The 17,299-nt window shown below is 52.3% G+C and overlaps 1 protein-coding gene and 2 non-coding genes across 3 annotated transcripts; all 3 read left to right on the top strand.

Moving 5' to 3' along the window:
- Positions 1-3,064: 3,064 nt before the first annotated feature.
- TMEM214 (transmembrane protein 214) lies at positions 3,065-10,972 on the top strand. Its single transcript, XM_077774076.1, has 16 exons — positions 3,065-3,815; positions 4,351-4,501; positions 4,799-4,933; positions 5,183-5,265; positions 5,713-5,818; positions 5,931-6,012; positions 6,544-6,645; positions 7,003-7,144; positions 7,541-7,632; positions 7,907-7,955; positions 8,148-8,261; positions 8,453-8,570; positions 9,110-9,206; positions 9,398-9,566; positions 9,708-9,853; positions 10,045-10,972. The coding sequence occupies exons 1-16, from the start codon at positions 3,582-3,584 to the stop codon at positions 10,169-10,171; spliced, it is 1,947 nt and encodes a 648-aa protein (XP_077630202.1). The 5' UTR covers positions 3,065-3,581; the 3' UTR covers positions 10,172-10,972.
- Positions 10,973-16,628: 5,656 nt separating this feature from the next.
- TRNAY-GUA (transfer RNA tyrosine (anticodon GUA)) lies at positions 16,629-16,718 on the top strand. The gene is given in 2 exon segments: positions 16,629-16,665; positions 16,683-16,718. It is a non-coding gene; the product is annotated as a tRNA-Tyr (tRNA).
- A 326-nt stretch (positions 16,719-17,044) lies between these two features.
- Positions 17,045-17,117, top strand: TRNAA-AGC (transfer RNA alanine (anticodon AGC)). Its single transcript has one exon. It is a non-coding gene; the product is annotated as a tRNA-Ala (tRNA).
- The last annotated feature ends 182 nt before the right edge of the window (positions 17,118-17,299 follow it).

Here is a 17,299-nt window from a genome sequence, read left to right as displayed (position 1 = left end):
CTCTCTCTCTCTCAAAAATAAATAAACATTAAAAAATAAATAAACATCCTGCCAGCAAAGTGGGTGTGGTAGGCAAAACAATGCCTCCTCCCTAAAGGTATCCATGTCATAATTCTCCAAACTTGGAATATGTTAGGTTATATAACAAAGAAGAATTAAAGTTGCAAGTAGAATTAAGTCACTAATCAGTTGACCTTGAAATAAGGAAAGTACTGTGGGTTATCCAGGTGGGCCCAGTGTAATCACGGGGTCCATAAAAGTGGAAGTGGAGCAGAGGAGGAGTGATACCCTGTAAGAAGGACTCAGTCTGCTGGCTCTGAAGATGGAAGGGACCTGAGCAAAGAAACTCAGGCAGCTTCTAGATGCTGGGAAAGGCGAAAAAACAGATACTCCCATAGAAACCTCCAGAATGGGTCACTGTCCTGCAGACCCCATATTTTAGCCCACTGAGATCCTTCCAGACTCTTGCCCTCTAGAACTGTAAGATAATAAATGTGTTGTTTTAACCCACTAAGTTTATGGCAAGTTTGTTACAGCGGCAATAGAAATCTAACGTAGGAAGTCACACTGTGCTTCCGTGAGCTCACCTTCTTGCCTCCACGCCAGACACCCACCTGTCGTCCTTGACCCCACATCTTTTGATTCTTCCCTCAAACCCCATGCGGGTACTTGCCCAAGATCACTCCATGCCCAGTGTCTGAGGCTGCTCTCAGAACACCCAGGTTCAAGTCTAGAAAGCCCCTGCCTCCTCCTCCATCTCTTCCCAGTACTCTCATCATACTAAGTCTCTTTCTCATGGAACACTTAAGATGGTGAACTGTAATTTTCTGCTTACACAGTCGTCTCACACAGGCCTCGATTTCCGCACAGGCAAGTGAGGTGAACCTTCCAGCTCCACCTGGCACAGTGCCCGGTGCTTAGGTAGAGAAGGAGCTTAGGAAGAGCTGCCTGGTAAGTAAGTGAATGACTTCGAACTTGGATGCCAAGTTACAACCAATGACCTGCCAGACCACCCCAGGGAAAGGCGGAAAAGAAAGGCCCTCCCATCCTTTGAAAGATCTCCACCATGGAGCAGACCCTACAGAAAGCTCGTTCTGTTTCTCTTCAGAAAAGAGCATCTCTTCTGTGACCAGCCATGTGACACAAAAGGGGTTGAGCAAAGGAGATATTGTTGTGAGACTGAGTAGAATTAAAACAATGATCTGAAAAAAAAAAAAAAAAAAAATGAATTGATGAATGAAGGAGCTCAGCTATGGTCCTTGGCCAAAGTACTCCATTTCAGAGGAAACTAAGGCAAGGTCAGCCACAGACAGGCCAGAAGGTGCTAGAGGACAGGCAAGAGGCAGCAAGAGCTGGTCATCTCCCCTGCCTCCCCACCCCCCCGTCCCACCCTCCCCTTCACACAAACCCATTTATTTTTCTAAAACAGTAGATCATGCCACTTTCTCACTGGCTTCCCAGTCCAAATTTCTGGCAGACCATAGCATATGGGCTCAGATCCCTTTCCAACCTTCTTCACCTCCCAAATCTCATTAAGCACCATCACCCTGAACTACTTCCAGTTTCCCAGCTTTCCCCTGCGGTGCCCCACCTCTAGGCTTTCACTTAAAGCAATAAATCCATATGGCTGGCCTGTTCTTTCTACCTGTCCTGATCTCCAACCAGTGAAAATTCTCCAAGTTCCCAGGACCCATCTCAAATGACACCTCTTTAAGGAAGATGTGTCTAATCTCCTTCCTAAGGGCCTCATCACTTCCCGAGCTGTTCATCCTGTAGGAATTTGGACTCCATCAGGTCTTACTGTAAGGCCTCACCTGTCTTGTACCTCAGTATGGCAGGTATGAATCTCACCCTGAAATGTAGGAGTGTACATGAAATAGCACATTTCCTTAATTGTAATAAATTACTTTCATTTCTCCTACCCTCATCCTCCCCTACTGGGATGCTTTAAATTTTGAGGTTTCACGTGATACTACAAGCATGGTGGAAGGCCCTCCAGGGACAGAAAAGTCAGCAGTAACCTGTTTCAGTGGTTCCTCAGGTCTGGAGCTCTTGATTACCCCCGGCCACATCTGGGACTTCAGACTGACTCTTGCACTAGGGGTCAGAGCCATTCTTTCCTATTCCCCGTATGGGGAAACAGCTCTGGCTTTCCCAGAACCCCAGGCTTTTCTATCAGAAGGGGTCCCCACTCTCCATTTCCTGTCCTCCAACACTGTCCCTACCCTCAGGCTCCATCCTCTTCCTGTTCTTCCACAATAGATTTTTTTTATAGCCCAATAACTCAAAGTTTAAACACTAACAACAACAACAACAACAACAACAACAAAACTTAGCACTTTCCTAGAAGGAAGAAAGCATTTCATCTTCAAACTCCCCCCGAAGGTAAGGAGAACGTTCCATTCCATCTTTCTGGCACCACTAGAAAGCAAAGAAAACCCCAACTGGTTAAATGTCCAATGCAAATGGCCTTCATACAATAGATGCTTAATTAAAATTTTTCTGAATGCAATAGTCTCTCATCTCAACACCTTTGCATGGATGGTTTTTTTGCTACAAAGGAGACCCCAGCCCCCAGCCCCGACCGTATACCTTCCTAGGGATAACGCAGCGAAAACGAAAGACTACAAGTCCCAGGCTGCCTCGCGGTTGGCGTCACGCGCCGAGAGGCCCTGCGAGGAGACGTGGCAGAGCGCGGCGTGTCCGCGCCGGACCNCCCCGGCCGGCCGCCAGCGCCGCCTCCCGGCCCCGGGCCTGCCCTTCCCGCGAGGTAGCGAGCGGCCACCGGAGCCCCTGGGCTCTCCTGCCGATCGGCACCGCACCCTGTCCAGCGAGCGCTACCGTGCCTTGCCTCTTGAGCCTCACAGGAGGTAGACAGCGCTAGGAGGGGGCTGTCCTCGCCTCGCAGAGGAGTAAACTGAGGCCCAGTGGAGTTAGATGCTTTTCCCGGGATCCCGTGTCCGAGGGGCCCGGGACTGCGGTCCGCGCACACACCCTACCAGCCGTCCCCGGCCCTAGCCTGGCCTCTGGGCAGATGTCTGAGAGCTGGGGAGAGGCGGCCGGCTTCATAGCGCTCGGCGCCGCCTTCTCCAGTAACCAGCAGGTGTGGGAGGGGTGGGGGGACACCGAAGGGAGGCCCCGCCGCGGGAGGAGCGACCCACCACTCACTCTGGACACCCACCGAGTAAATTAAGTGGCGCCTTTTTCCTCAAAGTCTCCTGGAGAGTGGAGAGATCTTGCCACTTGTTGATTGTAGAGTTGTCACATTGGAACCAAGCCGGAAAAGTCCCGACCTCCCAGACCGGTAGCCACTCACCAAGGAAGCCAGCCCTCTGTATCCGACTCCTCTGTTAGTTCCCACGTGCTCTGATTTATCTAATAAAGAAATGCCTCACCTCTGTGAAAGAGCCTATGAACTCAAGAGCTGCCGTGACTGAAAGAAGCAACCAGAAGGGCTGCTGGCCCTGCTCCTTAAGCAGGACGCAAACAGGGGCTTTGAGGCAGGCTCCCCACTGGAGCCGAGTTTGGTGGCAGTGTGGGGGAAGGGACCGCTATTCCCTTAAGGGGACCGCTATAAAAGGATGGTCCCCCTTTTCTCTGCCTGTCATTACCCAGCTCCAATTCAGACGACAAGCACCCTTTATGAGCGGGGCTTTGAGAAAATCCTGAAGCGGCAGAATAAGGAGCAAGTTCCACCCCCGGCCGTGGAGCCTAAAAAACCCGCGAACAAGAAGCAGACCAAGAAAGCGGCAGCCCTCACCAACCAAAACCAGAAGCAGGGTCGCTTCCGCAGCCTGGAGGAGGCACTGAAAGCCGTGAGTGTGCCTAGACTTTAGGTGGGGGGACAGTGGGAATGTAGAGAAGATGAAAGGAACAAGGGCGTGGCGGTGGCCATTGAGGTACCTGTGGAATTCAGGACACTAGTTTTGGGAGGAGACATTCAGGAAAGGGCAGAAATCCCAAGGTGTAGAATGTTTGCATTGGAGACAGATAGGAAATAAGTTTACAGGGAAATCTAGCGCAGGGAGAGCCTTAAAGACCCAGGGATACTGGGGAGGGGGTAGAGAAACAGCTGTGGTTCCTTGCCCCGTGGAAGCAGCAATGTTTCATTGTCCATCTGGTCCCCTTGAACCTGTGAAGGGCTTAAGAGTACTGGGCCCTGAGATCAGCAACCCCAGCTGTACTCTTTTCTCCAAATATCTGGATGCAGCGATACTGTGGCATTCCGCTTACTTAACATTTACAAGCAGAAGCCCTTTTTCCTTCTGCCTTTGCCCAGTTGACCCGTTTTTTCCACCTCTGCCCTGTACTCGCTCATAACGCACCACGGGGGGCCTGTGTCCCTGGCAGCTGGACGTGGCAGCCCTCCAGAAGGAACTAGACAAGAGCCAAAGCGTGTTCTCTGGAAACCCATCTGTGTGGTTGAAGGACCTGGCCAGCTATCTCAACTACAAGCTGCAAGCGCCTCTAAGTGAACCCACCCTAAGCCAGCATACTCACGGTTCGTTCTTCCACCTCCCTCAAAATCAGACCAGTTCGAGAAAACACCAAAAGGGCTCTGTGTTAGCACATTGGTTAGTAACAGAGCCCGGTGCCCCCTGCCCTGTCCTGACTCGTGTGCATAAATCAAGATGTTCTCGAATCATGACAGCTGTGAAAGCGCCGGGGCCTCACTGGGATGGGGAGGATGCCAGCCTCCGAGCAGGGGCCTTTCTGCCTGCACCCCCTGCTCTCGGGGTGCACAGAACGGGCAGAGGCTTCTGGTCCCAGCACTCACGTGGAGGCCTGTCGGCCCCAGATTATCCCTACAGCCTGGTGAGCCGGGAGCTGCGTGGGATCATCCGAGGGCTACTGGCCAAGGCAGCAGGCTCTCTGGAGCTCTTTTTTGACCACTGTCTCTTCACTATGCTGCAAGAGCTGGATAAGATGCCAGGTGAGCGAGCCCCCCTGGGAGGGTTAGCCCCGCCCCATCTTGGAGACCCACTAGTCCCTTTTTCCTGCTTCCACATGGGCTGGGTGGTTCTGTTTCCAGCAGGGAACTGTGCTGATCGCAACACTCTTTTGGAAAAAGAAAGTTAGAGGTCGCTGGGCCTGGGTTCTGGGCTCACAGCTGCCAGAAGGGAGATTTCAGATTTGGGGTGCCAAGTAGTGTATGTACGTCTGAGAACACATATCTCTTCAGGGGAGTCACTGCATGGTTACCGCATCTGTATCCAGGCCATTCTGCAAGACAAGCCCAAGATTGCCACCATGAACCTGGGCAAGGTGAGCTCAGGCTGGCGGTGGGGACACCGGGAGGCCAGGACTGGGGAGGCTGGGCGGAATCTACACTGTTGGGCCGGGTTAAGGGATAGTGGAAGACCCTGTAAGACCCGTAATGATGGCAAGAGCTGCCAGGGCTTGCTCTGGATCTGCTTTGTGTGTACGTGAGGTAGGTACTGCCGCTCTTCTCATTCAATAGATGGGAAGAGTGAGCCACAGAGGGGTTCAGTAACTTTCCTAGAGTTAGTGAACCAGTAAGTGGAAAGTGTGGGCCAAGGCCACAGCCTGGTGCCAGAGCCATGCTCTGAATCATACCCTGTACTCCTCTGGGGCTTCACTGCTCTGTGGCCTGTCCCTTCTCTCTCTGTTGACGTCTCTTCCTATCTGGCTTTGGGGCTGCCCCCGGTGCTTTGCCCCATTCCAACCTGCCTTTCCCCCCGGTCTCCTCAGTTCCTGGAGCTGCTGAGGTCTCACCAGAGCCGTCCAGCAAAGTGTCTGACCATCATGTGGGCCCTGGGCCAAGCAGGTTTTACCAACCTCACTGAAGGACTAAAAGGTAACGAAGACGTGGGGATGAAAGAGGGGTGGTCTTGGAGGCAGTAAGCTCCTCTTTGACATCCCCAGTGGGTCCAGGCCTGAGTCTCCCTCCCTGAACTGTGTCTCCTCAGTGTGGCTGGGGATCATGCTGCCCGTGCTGGGCATCAAGTCTCTGTCTCCCTTCGCCATTGCATACCTGGATCGGCTGCTCCTGTGAGTACTTGGGGGGTAGGGAGGGTCAGCCAGGAAGGCTCATGGTGTCCACAGTTGCCGCTTCAGGGGCTCCTGGGTGGCTCGGTAGGTTGAGCATCTGACTCCTGATTTCGGCTCAGGGCACGATCTCATGGTTTATGGGTTTGAGCCCCACATCGGGCTCTGTACTGACAGTGCTGAGCCTGCTTGGGATTCTCTCTCTCCCTCTTTCTCTGCCCCTCCCCTGCTCATGCTCTCTCCCTCAAAATAAAATAAATAAAACTTAAAAAAAATTTTAAACAAATAAAAAAAAAAAAACCCACACAAAGTTGCTGTTTCAGCAAAATGAGGTGCTGCGATCCTGGTCTCCATAGACATGAGGAAAACCAGGACCAGCCCCTCCTGATCAGAATGTGAGGAAGGAAAGGAAAGAAGCTATGAAGGGGTAGGGAGGTGGGGCAGAGTTGATGCCCATTTCCCTAGATGTTGGTTTTCGCTGGGATCATAGCCCAGTTGGTAGTCTCCACAAGCCTGTTTTTTCTTCCCCCATAGGATGCACCCCAACCTCACCAAGGGCTTTGGCATGATTGGCCCCAAGGACTTCTTCCCGCTTCTGGACTTTGCCTACATGCCCAACAACTCCCTGACACCCAGGTAGGACTGCCCTGGGGCACACCTGTGGTGACGGACCCCAGAGTCGGGAGCAGGCAGCTTATTTCCTGTCCCCTCTTCCCCAACCATCCTAAATTGGAGATTCTCAACCTGCAAGGTTCAAGGGGTCAGTGAACCTCCTGAAATTATGTGGACCCTCGAGTATCATTGCCGTATGGGCATTTTCCTGGGGAGAAGATCCATGACTTCAACAGTGTTTCCGGGGATTCTCTGTGTCTGAAAAGACTCCGAGCCATCAAAAGGCCCTTCGCGACTCCCCTCACTCAGGCAGGCAAAAGGGCCACATCACAGAGCTCCCTATGAGCCTGTGCCCGGCTCTCCTCCCCACCCCCGCCCCAGCCTGCAGGAGCAGCTGTGTCAGCTCTACCCCCGACTGAAGGTGCTGGCATTTGGGGCGAAGCCGGAATCCGTCCTGCACACGTACTTCCCCTCCTTCCTGTCCAGAGCCACCCCCAGCTGCCCCGCTGAGATGAAGAAAGAGGTGAGGAAATGGCGGGAGGCTGCCGCAGAGGGCCCTGCCTGCTGATGAGGCCCCTGCCTTCATGGGGCCCGTGTTCTGGGCACCTCCTTAGCTCCCCCGATAGCCACCTGCCCAGCTCACTTGTGTACCACCCTCCCAAGGACAGAACTAAGCTGGTCTCTGATGACCTGCCTCTTACGGAGGGGTGACCTTCCAGCTCAAGCTCTGGGTTGGGGGCCGCAGCCTTTCCCTTATGACCTCTTAGAGATTTCTGGGGCCTTGGCGTGATTATCCCATTTTCTGGGGGGGGATGTGTTGTCTGGGCAGCCTCACTTAGGGGCCAGGGGTTACCTCTCCTGACTTCCCCCCAGCAGCCCAGGCCCCAGCCATTTCTCCCATCTCCTGTCCCCTGTGCAGCTCCTGAGCAGCCTGACCGAGTGCCTGACGGTGGACCCCCTCAGCGCCAGTGTCTGGAGGCAGCTGTACCCCAAGCACTTGTCACAGTCCAGGCAGGTGGGGGTGGGGGGCTGCCCACGTCTGATCCATGCAGAGAAGCCCAGTCTGTTCTTCCCCACCTGTCCTAGCCTAGAAGTAGGACGGGAAACTCTGTCACTGTCCTTCAGGTTCATGCCTCTCAAATTGAGCGGGAACTTTGTCCGGGTGGCCTCTAGGAAGCTGTTCACTGTGGGAGGGAAGTGAAGGAGCCGGGGCCTAACGGGGGACAGAAGGACGGGAAGGGCCAAGTGGGCCCCCTGATTGGAAGGGGTTGTGCTTTCCCCATAGCCTGCTGCTGGAACACCTGCTCAGGTCCTGGGAGCAGATTCCCAAGAAGGTGAGGAGCTGGGAGGACGTGGCAGGCCGAGCCTCGCCTGGGTCCTGGGCTCGTACCCCTCAACCACTGCCCCCTCCCTGAGAAGGCACTGTATTCATGCGTTTGGCATGGACAGTGGCACAGGGCGGAGGCTCAGGCTTCCCTTACAGACTGAACGCTGTCTTCTCAACCCAGACTCTTCTTATCCGGTAGACGCAGAAGTCTTTGCAAGAAACCATTCAGTCCTTCAAGCTGGCCAACCAGGAGCTGCTGAGGAAGGGCAGCTGCAGCAACCAGGATGCCATCAGCTGCGACACAGCCTGCAAGGTGCCATCACCCAGCCCTCCCCCACGCACACCCCATCCTCAGCCTCTGTCTCAGCACATCCTCCGCCCCACCTGTCCCTGGAGCCCCCACTACCTCTGGGCTCATGTGAGGGCTTGACCCCCTTCCTGGAACGCCTGGCTTGGGACCACCCCCTTCCCTCTGACAACCGCTCCCGCCCCCTCTCCTCGCAGGGCCTGTTGCAGCAGGCACGGGGCTACCGGCCGCCCTGGATACGGCTGCTCCTACTGGTGCTGATCTTTGCCGTAGGTTTCCTGTGCCATGACTTCCGGTCACACAGCTCTTTCCAGGGTAAGCAGGAATTGGCAGGCAGGGAGGATGGCACGAGGGTGAGGCCTAGAGTTTGGTGTGGCACCCACTGCCCCTAACACTGCCGTGTCCTGATACTACAGAAGGTGCCTTTCCAGACAGGCTTTTCTGTCCACAACTGCTACGTTGCCACTTCAGATTGGACTGTGGCTTTGCGGTGTAGAAATGCTTGTGTGTCGTGGTCTCATTTGAGAAAGCGTTGTCTACTTTCTAACTCCCGAGGAAGCTGAGGGTCAGATTTACCAATTACTGTAAGGTCCCAGCTGGTACATAGACAGGTGCACCCTCCAGCCCAAGGCTGCCCGACAGCTGCGGGGCCGCTCACCCGACCGAGCAGGCGAAATGGGTTCAGCCGCCCAGGCCTGCATCCCTCCCTCCGAGCGAGCATGCTCCGGAGCAGACTGGAGCCGGCTGAGCTCTGCTGCGTCCCTCACAGGGCCTGCTCTAAGGCCTGTAGTGTCCGTCTCCCCACGCCCTGTCCCCCTCACCCCCCAGCTCACCAGAGGCCCCCCTTTACTCAGCCTCCCTTTCTGGCCGGTTGCTTCAATCATCTGGGTTCTTGCCTGCTGGACAGCAAGTATGTGCCAAGGTCTACTCCTACAGCCTGCAAGGCTACAGGTGAGCTCCGCCTCGGGAGGGGAGTAAAGGGGATGGGGAGGGGGCTTGGTGTTCAAGGTGGTGACGGCATCTGGTGGAAATGATTGTGGTTTTCCCTTCCCAAGGCCTCGTTTCCCCCCAGCTGTTCTCAGGGGAGCCGAGCTGTCTGAAGAGACTCAGCCTTCCTTCCTCCCCTCCGTCTTCCCCTACAGCTGGCTGCAGGAGACACTGCCGGCCTGGGGCTCCCACCTGCTGACCGTGGTGAGGCCCGGTTTGCAGTTGGCCTGGACCCACACCAATGCCACGGTCAGCTTTCTTTCTGCCCACTGTGCCTCCCACCTTGCCTGGTTTGGGGACAGCCTCACCAGCCTCTCCCAGAGGGTAAGCCGGAGACGGGGAGGTCGGAGAATGGCTGGTGTCCCCAGGGGCTGGGGGGCGCAGCCCCATGTGGAGTGGGTCCTCAGGACCCGGATGCATTGTCCCGGGGGTCTAGCCTCCCCCTTGTCTGCGCCGCGGCTACAGGTCCAGCTCCCTGCCACGCTGACCCAGCTGCTCCAGTCCCTGAGGGAGCTGCTCCTGCTGCTTCACCAGAACGTGTTGCTGCCGCTGTGGCACATACTGCTCAAGGCCCTGGCCCAGGCCCGGGAGCACTGCCATGAGGCGTGCAGGTGAGGACTGGGCCCCCTCCCCGTCCGTCCTCGGGGTCGAGCCTCTCTGTTCCGTCTCTCCCTGTGCCCCACCCCGCCCCACCCCTCGAGCGGCCGTCCGCGACCCTGGGATGCAGGTTATGGGCCTGAGCTGCAACCCTGTGACTCAGCATCGCTTCCCAAGCCCCACAAGTGTTCTGCTTTCCTCGCAGAGGCGAAGTGACCTGGGACTGCATGAAGACACAGCTCGGTGAGGCTGCCCGCTGGCTCTGGCTCCGCCTGCAGGACATCACCGTGGCCCTTCTGGACTGGGCCCTTGCCATGATATCCCGGCAGTAGGCCCTGCGGCCCCGGCCCCAGCGCCTGTCTGGGGCCCCTCGGAGACTGCTGAGGGAGCGGGTGGAGGTTCTGCAAAGGAATCTTTTTTACTTGGTGCCTGAGTTCTGGCTCCTAGGCAGGTGGCTGGTGGCTCTGCCCCAGTTCTCCCATCTTTGGTGGGGACCGAGCCCAGAAGTATCTCAGCCTCCCCCCGATCCCACTGAACGCTCGTCTGGCCCTGTTGCATGTAGCTCCCAGCCTCTGTCCTCAGGCTGGTAGCCCCTGTAGCCTATCCTCGTCTCCTGCTCTCCTCTTCCTTCCGTGTCATTCCTGAAGGCCCAACACAGCCCTTTTCCAGAATGGTGGGACTCCATTGAGTGAAATCTGCATTCTTTTGCTGAGTCATTGCTGCTCCCAGACTTCAGCCACGGGAACAAGGAAGGGGCCCTCCGGAAGAACACAGCAGCACAGTGGCCAGCCATAGCCTCGCCTCAACCCACAGCCTGGGCATGGATGCCCACGGACATGAGGGCTGGGTGGAAAGGCCTCTCACCTCCAAATGCTCAGCTTAAGTCCTTCGAGGCCCCTCACTGCCCCCTTCCATCGTGGGCCTACTTCCTTACTCTCTGCTCCCTGTTAGTGCTGGGGTCTGGGCCTCCAGGTTCAGCTCATCCCTGCCACCCCCTGCCCCCTGCCTGGAGAGCAAAGCCCCAGTGGCTGTGTGCCTCAGGCCTGGCGAACTTTCCAGCAGCCTGTTGAGACGGGATCCCGCATATGGCTCCTCAGTATGCCCACCAGGTGGAATAAAGGACACAGATGTGACTGCCTGCTTTCCTCTCTGCATCCTCATATAGGAATTCCCATAGCTGTGAGTGGGTCAACAAAGACAGGGCGTGAGCCTGTCCTGCTTTGGCCCCTTGCCTCCTGGAAGTTGTAGCCACTGGCTGCACGTGAGCTCCTGGCAGGGAAAGCTCGCAGCCATCACTCTAAACTTGGTCCTGTTGAGGATTCCAGACACTCCCTTTTGCTCCCCTACTCATATTGTCTCCATTGTCACTATGATTCATGTCCCAAGACTTCCCTTGGGAAGAGCAGGGAGAGTCTCCTACGGGAATTCTTGGTCTGTGATCGGTGGTGTCCTCTTCCTTGCCAGGACCTTTATTTATTTTATTTCTGTTTATTTTTAGGTAGACTCCATGCCCAATGTGCGGCTTGAACTCACAACCCGGAGATCAGAGTCACGTGCTCTCTGACAGAGCCAGCCAAGCGCCCTGCCAGGACTTTAATTGATTAATTAGCTTTATAAGGCAATGAGGGAAAGATGTAGGACTCCAGAAGACACGAGTCAAGGGTCTGTCACCAAGTCCCTTTTTGGTTTTGACTTGGGACTATACGAGAGCCTTCAGCTCTCACCTTGCATGGTTTTTTGTTGTTTTTTTTTTTTTTAATGTTTATTTCTGAGAGAGAGAGAGACACAGCATGAGCAGGGANACGCTTAACTGAGTGAGCCACCCAGGCGCCCCCCTAACCTCCTGTTTCTAATGTGACATGTGAGTAGGGCTGGAGGTGCGCCATCCACCCCAACTCCCACAGGCTGGCTCCTGCTTCCGTCAACTGCTTGAGATGACAGCAGGCTGGTGGCCGGCTACCACTTTCCCATTCAGTTGTGGCCCTGAGACCCTCCCTTGACTTTTCAGTGGCAAGATTATTATAAAGTAGCAAGCATAGGAAAATCATGGCACAAAGTGAGGTCATGAGTACAGTAGCATCTCATTGAGTTCCCTTCCCTTGTTAGGATGTAACTGTTACCATTGAGCGTTAAACAGTCCACATTGGGCAGAACCCTGATCTCCTAGTGGCCAATGACCATGACCATTTTTCCCAAGGGAGAAAGCCCCGCCTGGCAGCTAAGGTCTAGGACTGCTAGGCAGGACTGTCCGAGGGTGCCAAGACCTCACTTCTTCCCCATCAGAAAACACGTGCAATTCGTAAGAATAGTGAATCCTTATAACTGGCCTGAATTCAAGGCAAGTTGAAAGGGCTGGTGTGAACCTCGATTGGCAACAGCATAGGACAACCCTGTCCTATGATGACATTGAATCACCAACGCTGCTGGACTGTCACAATCCAGCAAATCAAAGAATGCCACTGAGGAGTGCTGCATTGGTTTCTAGTGTGTACTAGATGTACCTTGCGTTTGTTTAATTTCTGACCTACTGCCCTGGGGTGCAACATCTAGTCAGGTTAGCTGGGGGTTCCACAGCCTTTCACAGGGACACTGACATCCTAACTGGCTTTATTTGATAAACTCAGTTGTTTGACCTGTTACTGGAAAGGTCCAGAAGTTTTCCTGTGTCAAGAGAAGTAGTCCAACACTGCACCTGCTGTCCAATAAAACTAAACTAGACACCCGGAAGTTTCCCATTTGGCAGACCTGTCAATGCACAAGAATCTAAGCCGAGCCAGTGAACTGGGCTGGGGTGGACCAGGCGGGCAGACTCCGGCTGACAGGTGGGCTGTCACACTATGATGGTTGGTGTTATTGGAGGAACAGAAGTAACCTGACACCTCAGAGGGTCACGTTTGGACATCGTGACTTTACTTTTCACGCAGCTGGAGGTCTACAGATAACATGCCCAGCAACCGAAGGGCAGTTTTAAGTATGGTTCTCTCTTATCAATCTCTTGCCAACTCCTGTTTGGGCCTGCAAGTCCTGGCACACGACTCGTTTGCAACACTGCTTTCCGCAAGCCGTAAAGCACGTTTCTGTACGCAGTCTAGCTGCAGCTTCACAGCAGCGCAGCTGAAGGGGTGGTCCGACTTCCCCAAGACAGACAGCGTTGCTAGACTCACCTGTAGCATTGCCAGTCCCTTCTTGGTCCCATCACCCCTGGAGTAGAACGTGCCTTACTCTGTTCCAGAAGGATCCAGTTGACAATTACACAGAAATTTCAATGGTTTTTTGACCTCTGAGGATTTCTGTCTTCTCCCTCCTGAAGGAGTTTGTATTTCAGTGAACACTTAAAGTGATCCATCCTTTTCTACATACTCCGTGGATCTGTTCCCAAAAGGGCTTGAGAGGACAAAGGCTCGCTTTCCCCTATGTGTTATTCCATGTTACTGGGCAGTTTCATTGCCCCAAACTTGTGTTAGGAAGAATTTGGAGATGGGGGTGGGGAGAGCTTTCACCATTCAGGGTATGAGCGAATACTTGTTCAATATTGAATAATCTGCCCATTAATAAAGACATTGAATTCAGACCCATTGTTGGCTGTGCCTTGGTATGTAATGTATGTATGTGTATGTATATATACCCATTACTATGTCAGCACACCAGTTATTAGTTTTTAATAGACTTTCTTAGAGCAGTTTTAGGTTCACATCAAAACTGAGCAAATAGAGGGGCGCCTGGGTGGCTTAGTCAGTTAAGCGTCCGACTTTCACTTAGGTCGTGATCTCGCGGTTCGTGGGTTCAAGCCCCGCATCGGGCTCTGTGCTGACTGCCGGCTCGGAGCCTGGAGCCTGTTTCAGAGTCTGTGACTCCCTCTCTCTCTGACCCTCCCCTGCTCACACTGTTCCTCCCACTCTCTCTCTCTCTCTCTCTCTCTCTCTCTCTTGGAAATAAATAAAACATTAAAAAAAAAAATTTAAAAAAATAAAAATAAAAAAATAAAAAAAAATTAAAAAAAAAAACTGAGCAAATAGGATATACGTCTTGCCCCCCGCCCGCACTCACACAGTCTCCTGCACTGGTCAATGTCAGTGAGCATCACGGACGCACTGCTATCACTCAAGGTCCATAGTTTACATTAGGTGTACTTTGTATGATTTTAGTCTTTTTAAACTTATTGAGACTTGTTCTGTAGACTAACACTTGGGGTATCCAGAAGAATGTTCCACATGTACGTGCATGAAAAGAATGTATTCTGCTATCATTGGGTGGAAGGTTCTGTGCCTCTCTGTTAGGTCTAGTTGGTGTGTTGATCAAGGCTTTCATTTCCTTAGTAAGCTGATCATGAATACACCCTTAACATTAAAAACACTTGCACAATCAAGAAAAACCTAAAAACAAAAACATAGATAGAAGACAATTCATTAAAAAATGAAAATAGACTTTTTAAAAGTGCATTTCATTGGTAAAGTGCAAATTTCAAATAAGTTACCACTTCTGCCCATTAACAAAGATTTTATTTTTTTTAAGTGATTGTTTACTCAGTGAATGCTGTCCTAGAAATCTGTGTACTGTTTCTGGGAAGAATTTGGTAATATTTATCAAAAAGTTTAAAAGTTCCACACTATTTTACCAAGTAATTCCACTCCTGAAGACATATTCTAGTGACTAGAGAAAAGAAATACAAAGATTGATGTACAAGAACATTTATTGTAGCAGTATTAATAATTAAAACTTAGATGCCAACTGTGTCCAACAATAAGATGAATATTACAAAAACAACTCTTGTAAAACCAGAATGGGAAATAGCTGTCAAATGCTGATTTCAAAGAATCTCTAATGACAGAGGAAAATGCTTATTATAAGTGAGCTCAATTTGTTGAAAATTGGCTATAATAAAAAAAATACAGAAGAGTGTTGGCAAGGATGTGGAGAAATTGGAACGCTTTTACATTGCTGGTGGGAATATAAAATGATTCAGCCACTGTGGAAGACAATTAGGTGGTTCCTCAAAGAGTTAAATATATAATTACCACAAAACCCAGCCATGCCACTCCTAGGCATACACCCAAGATAAAAACACATACCCACGCAGAAACTCGTACATGAATGTTTATAGCACAGTTATTCGTAAAAGCTAAAAGGTGGGAACAGCCCAAACGCCCATCATTAGAAAGATAAACAAAATGGTATATAGATACAATGGAATATTATTCAACCACCAAAAGGGAGAATGCCGTGACACAGGATACAACCTGGAAGACTCTCAAAAACACTATGAGAAGTGGAAGAAATCAGACACAAATGGTCACATACTTTATTATTTCTTTTCTATAGGATCTCTAGAATAGGCAAAGCCATAGAGAAAATGCAGGCTAGTGGTTGCCTGGGTGGGGAGTGGTGGTGGGGAATGATTACTTAGAGAATAGGATGTTCTAGGGTGATTAAAAAAATAAGTTTTGAAACTAGAGAGAAGTGATAATTTGCATAATACTGTGAATGCACTAAGGGTTACTGAACTGTTCATACCTTAAAACGGTTAATTGTATGTTATGGGAATCTCGTCTTTAAAAACAAACAACAACAACAACAAAACCACCACCACCACCACAACAACAAAACCTTCGGTTTACCAGCATCTCCTCCCCTCAAGAAAGAGAGCCAATGGGTACACTAAAGACCGGTCCAAGAAAACTGCCCAAATAAGCATTTTTGGACACAGCGGTAGCATTTGCAGCAGCAGAATGAAATTAAACTAAGAAATCGGTGGGAAGATGGTAACGTCCTGCTCCGTGGGTGGGCGCAGGGGGAAAGCCCTGCTGTGCTCAATGACATCAGAGACCTCGGATTTAAAGTGTAAGCTGCAACGGGGCCTGAAACCTTCACTGGACCTGGATTTGCCCAGGGCGACCGTGACTCCAGGTAGCCCGGGCCGCAGAGCTGGAAATGGTCCAGGTGTCCCCACACTTGCACTCCGCCAGACCACGAAGCAAGGCTTCATAGGGGAGTTGGGTTTTAGGTTCGTTCCAAAGCCCCCAGGAAATTCTAGCGGACAGAGGATTGCAGGCTGGCGGGCCAGGCCCGTGGAAAGAGGAGGGGAGGTGTGGCGAGGTAGGGTCCAGGGGCAGGACCTCGCTCAGGACCCCGCTCCGCGCCCGCGGCCAGTGCCGAATCGCAGGATTTCTGTGCGGCCGGAGGTTCGCTGTCCTGCGCGCAGCGAGCAGCTCTGTGGTTTGTTATGTTTTATGTACCAGCCAGAACGAAAAAATTCTGACAGAATGTTAGTTAACTGACCCAAAGAATGTCCTTCACATCCGGAGAGCAGTAGGATTTTACTGGCGTCCCCAAGACACCGAAGGGAAATCTGAAGGAAATAGCGAAAGCAAGCCCTCGGCTTTGCAAACTGGACTTAGGCTTTGCAATTGCAGAGCACACGTGCGTGCCCGCGGCGCACGGGAAATGCTCAAGGTTGCGAGCGGGATCTCAAAGCGTCCGCAATCCTGTAAAAGCCACGGGAGGTGAGGAGGTGTGGGGTTTTTGTTTTGTTTTGTTCTGTTCTGTTTTTAAAACAGAAACATGGAGGGGAAACGTATTGCCCGTTTCCTTTGTCCAGAATTGGGAAGCGGGTCCTTTGCTCGAACTTGTTTCTGGCTTCCTTTGTTTCTGTGCGCCTTGAAGGGGCTCGGCGGGCGAGCTCCTTCATAAAGCGCAGTGGGGAGTTTTCCCCCAAATCTTCTAGATCTTGTCAGGGTAGTATGGCCTCGGTAAGCATTAGGGAGGAATTGGCAGGGGCCAGCAGCAGCGGAGCCTTCGATAGCTCAGTTGGTAGAGCGGAGGACTGTAGTGGCATGAGTTGCGGCAATCCTTAGGTCGCTGGTTCGATTCCGGCTCGAAGGACTTCGTACAACCTTTTTAGCCTCCACTTCCTTCAGTCATCCCATAGGGAGAAAGTTTCGTTGTGGATTTGCACGAGCACGACAGATGTTCGGTGAAACACATATGCAGTACGGAGGCACTGTACAATCCAGTTCTCTTGTGGGTTAAATGCGAAGATATGTTATTACTATTGCTGACGTGTGGTTATTATACGCCTGCTTTTAAAAATCTTGCCCACAATCCCACTGTACACTACTAGATAAATATCTTGAAGTGCTGTCGGTCCTCGGGTCAGCGGCCAGCCTAGAACAGCCTGTAAGGCAAAATGAAAGGAAGCGGCAGCAGGCGGGGGATTAGCTCAAATGGTAGAGCGCTCGCTTAGCATGCGAGAGGTAGCGGGATCGATGCCCGCATCCTCCACTCAGGCTTTTTGCCTCGTGTGTCGGTACCGGAGGATCCCTGAACTGCGAGAGATTCGTGGACCCGGGAAGGTGTTTTGCGATACACAGAGGAGCGCGGTGCGCAATAATTAGCTTCGCACACTGTGATTTTATTTTGCAGGTGAGTCTTCCAGTTTATTTCTTGGTCACTTTGGTCTTCTC

Source organism: Crocuta crocuta, unplaced genomic scaffold (genome assembly GCF_008692635.1).
Source record: "Crocuta crocuta isolate KB4526 unplaced genomic scaffold, BGI_CrCroc_1.0 scaffold246, whole genome shotgun sequence".
Classification (NCBI taxonomy): domain Eukaryota; kingdom Metazoa; phylum Chordata; class Mammalia; order Carnivora; family Hyaenidae; genus Crocuta; species Crocuta crocuta.
Note: the sequence above shows the minus strand (reverse complement) of the source record. Positions and strands in the feature narration are given on the sequence as shown.

Coding starts and splice junctions, on each gene's coding strand:
- TMEM214 (XM_077774076.1), top strand. CDS start 3,582: ATGGTCCCCCTTTTCTCTGCCTGTCATTACCCAGCTCCAATTCAGACG. Junction 7,145..7,540: donor CCGCTGAGATGAAGAAAGAG/GTGAGGAAATGG, acceptor TCCCCTGTGCAG/CTCCTGAGCAGCCTGACCGA. Junction 9,567..9,707: donor TCACCAGCCTCTCCCAGAGG/GTAAGCCGGAGA, acceptor CCGCGGCTACAG/GTCCAGCTCCCTGCCACGCT.